This window comes from Anabrus simplex, chromosome 2 (assembly GCF_040414725.1).
Source record: "Anabrus simplex isolate iqAnaSimp1 chromosome 2, ASM4041472v1, whole genome shotgun sequence".
In the NCBI taxonomy this organism is placed as follows: Eukaryota; Metazoa; Arthropoda; class Insecta; order Orthoptera; family Tettigoniidae; genus Anabrus; species Anabrus simplex.
In genome coordinates, this window is record NC_090266.1 from 683142464 (window position 1) to 683156590 (window position 14127).

At 39.5% G+C, this 14127-nt stretch overlaps 1 protein-coding gene across 1 annotated transcript in view; it reads left to right on the forward strand.

Annotated features, from left to right (window-relative positions):
* Positions 1-14127, forward strand: part of Golgin245 (Golgin-245) — a 374519-nt gene that overhangs the window by 20369 nt on the left and 340023 nt on the right. The window contains exon 2 of the mRNA XM_068226026.1: positions 4824-4902. Coding sequence (XP_068082127.1) covers positions 4824-4902 — 79 coding nt within the window. The remainder of the gene's footprint in view (positions 1-4823; positions 4903-14127) is intronic.

The window sequence follows — 14127 nt, forward strand, 5'->3', positions numbered from 1 at the left end:
AAAGTCTACGTGCTAACATACCATCGAATCAATACGGTTTTACCACGGGGAAATCAACTCTGCAGGCTGTACAGGATCTTGTGCAAGAAATAAAAACGACCTTAGCGCAACCTGGTAGATCGCTGTATGCAATCTATATAGACTATTCTAAGGCATTTGGCAGTATTAACAGAACGATACTTATCCATAAGTTGGAAAACATATTAGGCACTTCCAATAGTGAATTAGAAACATTGAAATCGATTTTAAACGTGAACTATGTAACAATCTAGGATGGCATCACCACGTCGAGGAGTATCACTCAAACAAAGGGTGTTCTACAAGGGGATCCGATGAGTCCAGTTCTCTTCAACGTGATGACCTCGGATATTGAGCAATCTATAGACTCAAGATCAGTCAAACCGCTTATGTATGCGGATGACATGGTCGTCCTTTCAAGATACCGTGAAGACCTACAAACAGCCATGGAGAACATTAGGGTATGGGCAAAAGATAATTCTATGGAAATAAATAGTTCCAAAACAAAGGCTATGAAATTTAGAAGGGGAGGAAGGATATCTAATATGGACCAACTAAAATGCGGAGCAGAAACTTTAGAATTCGTATCCAACTTCAAATACCTGGGTGTCGTATTACAAACTACTGGAACTGCTTTCTCCCTACATGTACAGGAGCGAGCTACGGCAGCAACGGAAGTCTCATACGACATCCCCAAACTCCAAAACCTATCCCTATCAACAGCAATGAAACTATTCAAAATTAAAGTTATGCCGACTGCCACATGTGGTATTCAATTAATTTGGCCTTACTTGTCGGTGAACAACCTTAGGAAGCTAGAAAGCGTCAAAGTGAGATTTATTAAGAGAGCTCTCTCAATATCAAAATTCTCAAGTAATAGCTACGCGTATAAAACAGTGCAGGAAACCTTCTTCATGGAAAATATAAAACACATTTTTGGTCTACTGGAAATGCATGCATGTAAAACTATCATCGAGGAGAGATGGAAAAAAGCCAACGAGATACCCCAAGAAATAATGGAGACTGATGGAATGAAGTCAGAAATTTGGAAGGGACTGAATTTCAAGCTTCGACATCTATATACACGATTCGCTGTCCACGGGTTTCATGGAACGATCTGCCAGTGAGGCATTCCATGAATCCAAGGAAAATTGCGTCTGCAAAAAATGCAATAATCCATGCTCTAAATACCATTTAGTGGAATTTGTAAACAGACCTCAATCTCTAATCACAGAAATGACAGAGTGGTGAAAAACTTGATTGTACACATTGTGTTTAATAAATAAATAAATAAATTAATTAATTAATATCTAAACATCAGTTTTGTATGGAGTGATTGTTGTTGATCCTTTTAACTTCATATTATGCCAAAGCCTGCGCTCTCTCTCAGGCAACAAATAGTATTTGATCACCCTGCTGAATACTCCAGTGTCAGCAGATCAAAATTTTCCCGAGCTCGCTATTGTTCCCCACCTTCTTCATACCTGCTCAGTAAAGGAAAAGTTGTCATTACCTTTATCATTCATATTACAAAACAAAAAATAATTACCAAGCGAGTTGGCCCTGTGGTTAGGGTCGCGTAAACGTGAGCTTGCGTTTGGGTGATTGTAGGTTCGAATTCCACCGTCAGCAGCCCCAAAGATGGTTTCTCATTTTTAGACCAGGCAAATGCTGGGGCTGTACCTTAATTGAGCCCACAGTCTCTATGTTCCCAATCCTAGCCCTTTCTGATCCTCGCATTGTCGAAAACCTGTGATGTGTTAATGCGCCGCTAAACCACTAGCAAAATAAATATTTAAATAAAAAGTCATCTTTGCTTGGGCTAATTGATTCATGCATTGAAAGCTACGGTAATTAAAAGAAACAACTGTCCAGAGCAACTTCTTGTGACATGGAACTGAAAGGATCCAAGAATTCACTAAACAGAATGCCATTCAGTTCTGGTCTGTTCTGGTCCATTTCGAGCTCTGGTATTAAAATTAAGGTATACATTAACTTACAGAAATATTCTTAGTGAAAACTATGTCCAAGAGTAAACATATTTTAGCAAATCTCATAAGAAATTTTGTGCTTTGTTTTTAGTGAAGAAATATGGATTTATTGAAAAAAGAAACCTAATATTTTCATCAAGAAAATGACTGAATCAAAATGCAGTATAATTATTACTTTTTCCACCTGTATTCAAAGCAAAAATAAGTCTACCACACATTATGAGAGTTTTAAGATGAAGCCGAGAAGTAACTGTGTTTCAGTATACCATTTTTGTTTAGCCCTTTGTGGGTGTTCTGAAGAAATTATAACATTGGATTTGATGACTTCTCTGCTTCTGTTTCTTTTTCTTGCCTTATTCCTGTCTTCTACCCAAAAAGGCTTCTTTGACATTTCTGTTTCCTTCACTAATTCGTAAATTAATACATATGAAATTAAGTAAAGAATGTTAACTGAAGGCAGAACAAGAGAACAATGTGATAGTCAAAAGGAAGAATAACACAACACTGGGCTATAGTAGCTTGAACAATAAAACTCTAAAATAGCCACTTAATACTAAGAAAGTAATGGGCAAGGCAGTAATATGATACTAGACATGCACCAACCTTAAATCATGGATCACGGGTAGACTGATTTCTCCACTTCTGTTACCATTGTTGTGTCAAAATTTCCCATCACTTTTTGTTGCGTGATAGGTCCGTTAAAACTTGGTTAGCACATGCCCCCCTCCGCTTTGCCCCTAGCTGCAGCTCTGGATGGATGCCTTCAAATGTTTTACAGGGCACATTCAACATCATCAGAGTAGAAACACACTAATAGTTTAAGACTATTTACTGGGTGAGTTGGCCATGCGGTTAGGGCCCGCAGCTGTGAATTTGCATCCGGGAGATAGTGGGTTTGAACCCCACTGTCGGCAGCCCTGAAGATGGTTTTCTGTGATTTCTCATGTTCACATCAGGCAAATGCTGGGGTTGTATATTAATTAAGGCCACGGCACTTCCTTCGCACTCCCAACCTTTTCCTATCCCATCGGCGCCATAAGACCTATCTGTGTCGGTTCGACGTAAAGCAAATTGTAAAGTTTAAGACTCTGTTTTTTAATATTTGAGTGGGTTGATTAATGCATCTTCTGGGAGTTTTTCAGAATTATTTATAAATTGTTTATTAAATTCTGATACAGAACAGGAAATTTGGATTATTTTCTGTTTTCATTTGACTGGCTGCATAGTGCTGTTAGACTGGGCTAGTTGGCTCTGCAGTTTGTTTCATGTTTCCATGAGCTTAGATTCAGGAGTGGTGGCTTCGAATCGCACTGTTGGTATCCTTGAAGATTCATTTCTATGGTTTACCATTTTCATACCAGGCAAATTGTTAATTAAGTTCATGGGTGCTATCTTCCCAATTCTAGCCATTTGTCATCCTTGCATTGCTCAAAACCTTCTATGGGTTAGTGTGAAGTTAAATCATTACCCCCTCCCACCAAAAGGTGCAATTAGTGAAATTATTTTTTAGAGTGTGGGATGAAATCTTGGTGCAGTCAGTTGGTATTTAAGTGATACCCTATCAGTAGGTTTACTAACACATTAAGGAAATCCTTTTCAGGTGAAAATTCTGCCACTCCAGTCTTATACTAAATTCGAGAGGGGTGTGAATAGTCTCTTAAAGATAAGTTGATGTGAAGGGATTATACAGTCATCTTGACCCACGACGACTTGGCTATGAACATGGACATTCTCATGGTTTTCGATTTGGACAGTTGTTATTAGTAGGCTGTGTACATGATCTTGTTATATTTTGTTATGTTTGTTATATTTTATTATGGAAGTTTACGTTTGTTAAATAGTCTGTTGACAGTGCAAGTGAAATTTGCTCAGTATAGCTGTATCTTGTGCTTCGTGAATAAATAAATAAATAAATATATAAATACACAAGAAATGCCAGTCGCAACATTATGTTTCTAAAATACTTTTTGCAACTGTAGACATTGGGACAACCTACTTCAAAATTTTAAGCCTGTTACTCCCATACTTGTCTTCAACCCATGGGTGTAAAGATGTTGAATTCAACACTCTCAGACCATTGATTGTTTTGTTGTTTGTCAGTTAAGATTGAGAATGCGGAAGAACTGAGAGTCCAGCTCCTTGGCTGAATGATCAGTGTCAAGGCCTTTGGTTCAGATGGTCCCAGGCTTTACTCCTGGCCAGGTCGTTTTAACCATGTTTGATTAATTCCTCTGATCAGGGGCTGGGTGCTTGTGTTTGTTCCAATACACTCTTAATACAAACATAACACCCTCACTACTAACCATCACAGAAACACAAAATAGTTGTTACATCCCTCCACATAGGGTTGGCATCAGAAAGGGCATTCTGCTGTAAAACAGAGCCAGATCAATATTTGACACAATTTTCACCCCTGTTCCAACCAGGATGTGCGAAAAGTGGAGCAAAAAGAATGTGAGAGAACTTCAAGGATCACCTGATTATTTACTTCTTTACTGTTACATTGTTTCTTGATGAAGAGTATGAAATAGAAACTTTCAGGAATATTAATCATCTGGTTATTTACTTCCTTTTTTGAAACCATTGGCTGTTATTTTGTTTCTTAATAAGATCGAATTGTGGAAAAATCTTTCCATTTGGTCAAATATGATTTGTAATATAAAGAAAGAAATTAAGACATGAGAGTTGAAAGGAAAAAGTTCTTTAATGTTTTCCATGTTCTCAGTGATAACAAGTTGACACTGAAAAGCGTGGCCTCTTAACTAATTGGGTATGTCACCTAATTAAAGCAATGTGTATTTCTTCTGTTTTCAGGCTGTTGTATCTCCCACCAGTAGTTCAGTGATTGAACCGGTGTCAAATGCAAATTTCAGTATTGGCGAGGATTGTGAAGGTATGGTTTTGTAATCAGTCATTAATAGTTCACTGCCCAATAGAATGAAATGCACATACCCTTTTACTCTTGCGGTGGAAGAACTATTGACTGTAGTTTGTATTTTGAAGGCTAATATGCATGAAATACTTATTTACACAGTCCAGTCATGTTATGACCACCTCCTACAAGTGATGTTGGCAGCACATAGCCCATGAAGTATATCACCTTTCATTAGCTGGTGTGGTGTGTATATAAGGTGTGCAATAGACCATTTGCACACACATCACTCATTGTTGTGTGATTTATCATTGCAAAAAGGTAAAATTATTGGCTTTTGAGTCGTTGGTGGCAGTATTTCTGAAACAGCCCAGTTTGTGAACTGTTTGCTTGCTATTTTAGTGAAAGTTTATCGTAAGTGGACAAATGGTGCCTTTGTGAATAAGCAACATAGAAACTGCGAAGCACCACGTACCATTGATGTGAGGGGTAAAAATTGGCTACAAACATGCATGCGGGTATACACACACATTACAATTAATCATTCACTACTGATCTGCATGTAGGGCAGTCGTCCAGGTGGCAGATTCCCTATCTGTTGTTTTCCTAGCCTTTTCTTAAATGATTGGAAAGAAATTGGAAATTTATTGAACATCTCCCTTTGTAAGGTATTCCAGTCCCTAACTCCCCTCCTATAAACAAGTATTTTCCCCAGTTTGTCCCCTTGAATTCCAACTTCATATTGTGATCTTTCCTATTTTTGAAGACACAACTCAACTTATTCGTCTACTAACGTCAATGCATGCCATCTCTCCACTGACAGCTCGGAACATACCACTTATGATAAAGATGTTGATTCCCATAGGGAACCTGAAATATTTGTTCCGAATGAGTAAATTTATAATACCAACTATATTGGTATTACATAGCACTTAGTCGAAAAGCTCTTCTCCTTTCTCCCAAGTCTTCCCAGCCCAAACTTTGCAACATTTTTGTAACGCTACTCTTTTGTCGGAAATCACCCAGAACAAATCGAGCTGCTTTTCTTTGGATTTTTTTTTCCAGTTCTTGAATAAACTAATCCTGGTGAGGGTCCCATACACTGGAACCATACTCTAGTTGTGGTCTTACCAGAGACTTATATGCCCTCTCCTTTACATCTTTACTACAACCCCTAAATACCCTCATAACCATGTGCAGAGATCTGTACCCTTTATTTACAATTCCATTTATATGATTACCCCAATGAAGATCTTTCCTTATATTAACACCAAGGTTAATACAATGTGATCCCCATAAGGAACTTTCACCCCACCAACACAGTAATTAAAATGGCAGGACTTCTCCTATTTGTAAAACTCACAACCTGACTTTTAACCCTGTTTATCATCATACCGTTGCCTACTGTCCATCTCACAACATTATCGAGGTCATTTTGCAGTTGCTTACAATCTTGTAATTTATTTATTACTCTATACGGAATAACATGAGTCTCCACGGCTCAGGCGGCAGCACGCCGGCCTCTCACTGCTGGGTTCCGTGATTCACATCCCCGTCACTCCATCTGAGATTTGTGCTGGTCAAAATGGAGGCGGGACATGTTTATCTCCAGGTACTCCGGTTTTCCCTGTCATCTTCATGCCAGCAACCCCCTCCAGTATAATTTCATTTCATTAATCATTGCTCGAGAGGAGTGTGACAGGCTTTGGCAGCTGGTACAATTCCCATCCTCGCCGCTAGAAGGGAGCTTCATTCATTCCATTCCTGACCCGGTCAAATGACTGGAAACAGGCTGTGGATATTCATTTTCAATTTCACAGAATAACATCATCTACAAAGAGCCTTATCTTTGATTCCATTTCTCTTTTCTTTTTTTTTTTACGTCGCACCGACACAGATATGTCTTATGGCGATGATGGGACAGGAAAGGGCTAGGAGTGGGAAGGAAGCGGCCGTGGCCTTAATTAAGGTACAGCCCCAGCATTTGCCTGGTGTGAAAATGGGAAACCACGGAAAACCATTTTCAGGGCTGCCGACAGTGGGGTTCGAACCTACTATCTCCCGAATACTGGATACTGGCCGCACTTAAGCGACTGCAGCTATCGAGCTCGGTGATTCCATTTCTTTACTCATATCTTATATATATATATATATATATATATATATATATATATATATATATATATATATATATATATATACACACACATGCTCATAAATTAAGGATAATTGCATATTGTGGTGCCACACAACGTGGCACTACACAAAACTGGCGCTAATCGCATAAGGCACATAGTGAACACAAATGAAACGTATCTGTAAGTCCACGGTATTGGTGATAAGTTGAGAAAATGATCCCAAAACACATGCGCTAAAAAACGCCACTGTTTCCTGCGCATGTACTCCGACATCAATATGGGATATGATCACCATGCACACGTGCACAGGCCGCACAACGGGTTGGCATACTCTGGATCACGTGGTCGAGCAGCTGCTGGGGTATAGCCTCCCATTCTTGCACCAGTGCCTGTCGGAGCTCTTGAAGTGTCCTAGGGGTTTGATGACGTGCAGCGATACTTCGACCGAGAGCATCCCAGACGTGCTCGATGGGGTTTAGGTCTGGAGAACAGGCAGGCCACTCCATTCGCCGGATATCTTCTGTTTCACGGTACTCCTCCACGATGGCAGCTTGGTGGGGCCGTGCGTTATCATCCATCAGGAGGAAGGTGGGACCCACTGCACCCCTGAAAAGACAGAGTAATAATATACAGTAAATTTTGCTGTCCGTCTGTGCAAGGTGGTGCCTTCAGTGTACATTTCCTTATACGAATTGTGTTTCTGTGCCTATCCGTAATTTTTAAAATGTACCTTTCTGAGTTGAATACATCAGTATTCTAACCTATTATATTTTACATCTCTTACTAGGCATCTTTCTGTTGTGTACATATGCAACATTTTAGGTTATATTAATTATATTTCAGTCAATCAATCAATACTGATCTGCCCAGGTGGCACATTCCCTATCTGTTGTTTTTGTAGCCTTTTCTTAAATGATTTCAAAGAAATATTATATTTATTGAACATCTCCCTTGGTAAGGTGTTCCAATCCCTAACTTCCCTTCCTATAAACGAATATTTGCCCCAATTTGTCCTCTTGAATTCCAACCTTATCTTCATATTGTGATATTTCCTACTTTTAAAGACACTACTCAAACTTATTCGTCTACTAATGTTATTCTACGCCATCTCTCCACTGACAGCTCGGAACATACTATTTAGAATACCAATATAATTGGTCCGTTATTGGACATTATAAATTTTCCAGCTAACTCATTCTTGGTTGCCAGCGTTTTGCCCCATTATGCTAAGTTGGGCTCATCAGTTGGTAAATAGCACACCTACCAAGACGCATGGGTAGTGCATACCGGGGAGGCCACTGCATTGGCTACTTGGAGCCACCAGCAGTGCCAATGCACTATAAGGGACTTTGTCTCATTTTCAAAACTTGATGCCTGCCTGGCCATCAGATGATATAAATGTTGATTCCCATAGGGAACCTGAAATATTTGTCCCGAGCGAGTAAATTTATAATCTATATATATAAAATAAGAGTTTTGTCTGTGCATTCTCAGAATTTAAAAAGGATGCTATTTCTGTATCCGTTGTGTCCACAGTAACAAGGAATTGTAATTTTGTAATTTTCCGTAATGTCTGTCTGTGTGTACACGCATCACGACAGAATGCCTGAAGAGAATTGAATGAACATCGGTATGCAAAGTCTGGGAATAAGCCACTACAATTTAGGCCATAAATAATTTTATTCACGCTGAGTGAAATGGTAGTTTAGGGAAAGGCCAAAAATTTAATTCTGAAATATTTATGTTATTAATGGTTGTATCTTAACGAAAATCTGTATGAAAAGTCATGGAATAGGTCGCCATAATCTAGGCCGTAAATAATTGTATTTATGCTGAATGAAATGGTAGTTTAGGGGAAGGCCTAAAATTTAATTCTCAAATATTTATGTTGTTAGTGGCCGTATCCTAGCGAAAATCGATAGGTGAAGTCGAGGAATAAGTTGCACAAAATAGGTCATAAATAATTGTATTCACGCTGAGAAAAATGGTAGTTTAGGGGAAGGCCTAAAATTTAATTCTCAATTATTTGTTATTAGTGGTCCTAACTTAATGAAAATCGGCATGCAAAGTCGGGGAATAAGTTGCTATAATCTAGGTCATAAATAATTTTATCCACGCTGAGTTAAATGGTAGTTTAGGGGAAGGCCTAAAACTTAATTCTCAAATATTTATGTTATTAGTTGTTGTATCGATAAATACTACATAACTTAAGTTATATAGTATTACATTTCCGATCATTTATATTTTATACATTGTTACCGTGCCGGCTGAGATCACAGAGATATTAATGAATTTGGATTTTTGTTACTAAGTCCATATCAGCGTTGAGTCACGAGAAAATGGGTAAACAGAATTTAATGAAAATCAATATGTGAAGTCCAAGAATAAGGAACTACAGTCTACGCTGTAAATAAATTTATAAGACGTCCTAATATCACAGTCGAATGAAAACTAAATGTGAAGGCCTATAATATAGAAAGCTCATAAAATTGATTAACAATTAAAAATTATATTGACCATGTTTGTTGTGATGTTCTTTATGTCTTCTGTTGCCACTCATCTACGATAGATAGGATTACTGCTGCATACCGAGTATTGTTTTATTTGCCTTACGTCGCACCGACACAGATAGGTCTTATGGCGATGTGTGTGTATGTTCAGTCTTCAGCCCTAAGGCTGGTTGGATCCTCAACAGCTCCGCCATCAGCTGTCATAGATGGCCTAGGCATCACTAAAGAGGCGTACGAGGGAAATGAGGAGTGGGGTAGTTTCCCGTTGCTTTCCTCACCGGGCCAGAAGTTGCTATTACATATCAGTCTGCCAAGCCCACTGAAATGCATGCGCCAACCAGCCCTATGAGCAACATTTTCACACCATTCATAGCAGGGACTGGCTGCAGAAGGAATGGCATTACTAGTATCGCTCATACCTCAGCCAGTTCCATATTGTCAAAGCCAAGGATAAGACAGAGGCAGGTCAATGAAAGTAACAAAATTGCTCTAGCCCATACCAGAAGACATAGTGCAGTGTAAACACTAGGTCCTGCCAGCAAAGGCATCTTATGGGATAGGAAAGGGCTAGGACTGTGAAGGAAGCGGCCTTGCACTTAATTAAGATTCAGCCCCAGCATTACCCTGTGGTGAAAATGGGAAATCACGGAATACCCTCTTCGGGGCTGCCGACAGTGGGATTCGAATCCCCTATCTCCTGGATGCAAGCTCACAGCTGCGCACCCCTAACCACAAGGCCAACTCGCCCAGTCGTACCGAGTGTAACAGCCTGCCTGAATATTGGTGGCAAGTAGCTGGGGAGATACATACCTTTCTTCTTTAGCATGCCATTCCTCTGGTTCATAAATTTTCTGATATCACTAGCACGTAGCAGACTGGTTCAACATACCATTTGAGCTATTCAACCCCTACCCTGAGGCACTCATTGGAATGAGCAATGTACATATTTAACGGAATAATGGCAGAGCAGTATTCACGGCTGTCTGCGGCCTGGTCATTCCAGCTCTGGAACTTTGAACTGTTAGATTGGCACCATAGTACTGTGATACAATCCTTTAGTTTTGCCAATTGCCTATTGAAAAGGTGGCAATTGGCTAAACTAAAGGAATTGTATCACAAGTAGATCTTCAATACGGACAAGGAAAATGAAGTTTATCACCTGCAACCATAGTACTGTTCGTTAAAAGTGAGAAAATGTGAGGTTTTTCATCTGACAGAATATTTTATATGATAACATTGCTTTTAATCGCTACCTTCCTACTGAAGTTTTTGTAATGGCCTATGTTGACTTCAGTTAGGAAAACCACAAGGCTAGTCTTTCTGAGAATCCTGTAGCGAAGTACGGGTACATCAGCTAGTACCAATAATAATTGGTCCATTATTGGACATTATAAATTTTTCCAGCTAACCCATTCCATGGGAATCAACATTATATCATTTGATGGCCAGGCGGGCATCAATTTTGGAAAATGAGACAAAGTCTCTTTTAGTGCATTGGCAGGAGACGGATAGAAGTACATAGTGTGACAACTTCTGCTGTTTGATATGTTCCTACACTATGCGGCGCTGGTGTAGGTAAACAGGGATCAGCTGTCCCTGAACATGTGATTTTAAATGAGATCTGATGTGACTTAATTCAGAATTTATTGTTTAAATTAATTATTTAAAACCGTGCGTTTATTATTGTTATGTTTCAGGAACGTGCATTCTCTTTACTGACCGATGACTGTGTTTATGGGCGATCTGTGTTTCGTGCAAATTAAGATTATAGTGTTCCTTGTTTTGAAAGTAATATGTGACAAATTCGTAGGGAATATTTTACATTTAGTAATGATTTAATGACATTACTTCTGAAATTGGTTCGTCAGTGTCTTAATGAATATGTCAAATGGGTATGTGTGTATAGAGCATATATGGTACTTCACGTGTTTACTATAAAGCGAGGCTGTCTCTTCGTCTCCAGTCTATGAAAGCGGCTCCCCACCTTCTGCGCTCTTACGTCACATGGTCTCTCTGACGTCGCACGGTCTCTCTTACATCACACACCAGCCAGTTGGCCGACCCTGCTGTAGATGCTTACAGTGATCCCCATAAGGGACTTTCACCCCATCAACACAGTAATTAAATCTGAGCGGACTTTTCTTATTTGTGAAACTCGCAACCTGACTTTTAACCCCGTTTATCATCATACCATTGCCTGCTGTCCATCTCACAACATTATCAAGGTCATTTTGCAGTTGCTCACAATCTTGTAACTTATTTTATTACTCTATACAGAATAACATCATCTGCAAATATCCTTATCTCTGATTCCACTTCTTTACTCATATTTATATATATATAAGAAAACATAAAGGTCCAATAATACTGCCTTGAGGAATTCCCCTTTTAGGGTCAATTAAAGCTTCACCTACTCTCTGAGATCTGTTTTCTAGAAATATAGCAACCCATTCAGTCACTGTTTTGTCTAGTCCAGTTGCACTCATTTTTGCCAGTAGTCTCCCATAATTCCACCCTATCTGATGCTTTAGACAGGTCAATTGCGATACAGTCCATTTGACCTCCTGAATCCAAGATATCTGCTATATCTTGCTGGAATCCTACAAGTTGAGCCTCAGTGGAATAACCTTTTCTAAACTCGAACTGCCTTCTGTTGAACCAGTTATTAATTTTGCAGACATGTCTGATATATCCAGAAAGAATGCCTTCCCAAAGCTTATATGCAATGCATATCAAACTTACTGGCCTGTGATTTTCAGCTTTATGTCTATCACCCTTTCCTTTATACACAGGGGCTACTATACCAACTCTCCATTCATTTGGTATAGCTACAACCCATTGTCTTTAGTAAATCCCCAGAAATCTTATCAATTCCAGCTGCTTTTCTACTTTTCAACTTTTGTATCTTATTGTAAATGTCATTGTTATCATAAGTAAATTTTAATAGTTCTGTAGCATTAGTCACCTCCTCTATCTGGACATTATCCTTGTAACCAACAATCTTTACATACTGCTGACTGAATTCTTCTGCCTTTTGAAGATCCCCACATGCACACTCTCCTTGTTCATTAGTGATTCCTGGAATGTCATTCTTGGAACTTGTTTCTGCCTTAAAGTACCTGTTTATACACCCTTCTATTTTTCATTAAAATTTGTATGACTATCAATTATGCTCGCCATCATGTTATCCTTAGCTGACTTCTTTGCTAGATTCAGTTTCCTAATAAGTTCCTTCAATTTCTCCTCAATTCCACAACCATTTCTTATTTCTTTCCAATCTGCACCTCCTTCTTAGCCTCTTTATTTATGGTGGGTCTTTACCATTCCTTAACACCTTTAAAGGCACAAACCTATTTTCAAATTCCTCAACAATTGCTTTAAATCCATCCCAGAGTCTGTTAACATTTCTATTTACCATTTTCCACCGATCATAGTTACTTTTTAGAATCTCCCTCATGCCTGCTTTATCAGCCATATGGTACTGCCTAATAGTCCTACTTTTAAGACCTTCCTTTCTATCACATTTATTTTTAAGTATGACAAAAACAGCTTCATGATCACTAATACCATTTCTTACTTTGGTTTCTCTATAGAGCTCATCTGGTTATATCAGCGCCATGTCCAGGTTATATTTCCCTCTAGTTGGTTCCATCACCTTCTGAATTACCTGCCGTTCCCATATTAACTTATTTGCCATTTGTTGGTCACGCTTCCTGTCGTTCTCATTACCTACCCAGTTGACATTTGGTAAATTCAGATCTCCTGCTACAATCACATTCCTTTCCATGTCGTTTCCGACATACATGATTATCTTATAAAATAATTCTGAATCAGCGTCAACCCTAACCCTTCCTGGTCTGTACACTCCAAAGACATCAAGTTGTCTATTATCTTTAGAAATGAGCCTTACACCTAGAATTTCATGTTTGTCATCTTTAACATTTTCGTAGCTTACAAATTATTTTTTCACCGGAATGAATACTCCCCCTCCTACCATTCCTATCCTATCTCTACGATACGCACTCCAGTTCCGTGAGAATATTTATGCATCGATTGTATCACATCTCAGCCATGATTCAATTTGTACCGCCACGAACCTACTACGCTGGCATAGCAGGGGGAGAATTGATACTCCCACGGCGCACGTCCCAGGTGGCGGATAGTGGGGTCCTAACCGGCTTGCCAGCGGACTTGAGGGAAATAAAATACCTCTCGCGGACCAAACATACTACCCCCTGCGGGTGGGGGACGCACATTTAGAATACACCCGCGGCATGCTCTGCCTGTCGTGAGAGGCGACCAAGGAGTGATTGTCTTAGAACCATGAAACTACTTTTGATTAGTACCATCACGCGGGGAACACCATGGGTTGCCTTTACTTGCGAGTAGTACCACTATATTAGGTATGAAATAGGTTTGTGCTTAGTAGCAGCAGTGGGTGTGGACTGTGGGTTTCCGGTACCCGTGAGTCGTACCTATGTGAGCAACACCACGGTCTGGGCATTGCCTGTGATTAGTACCACTACATAAGCGACACCGTGGGGCTGCGTTGCCTGTGATTAGTAGCCACTATGTGAGGAACACTGCGGGAATACCTG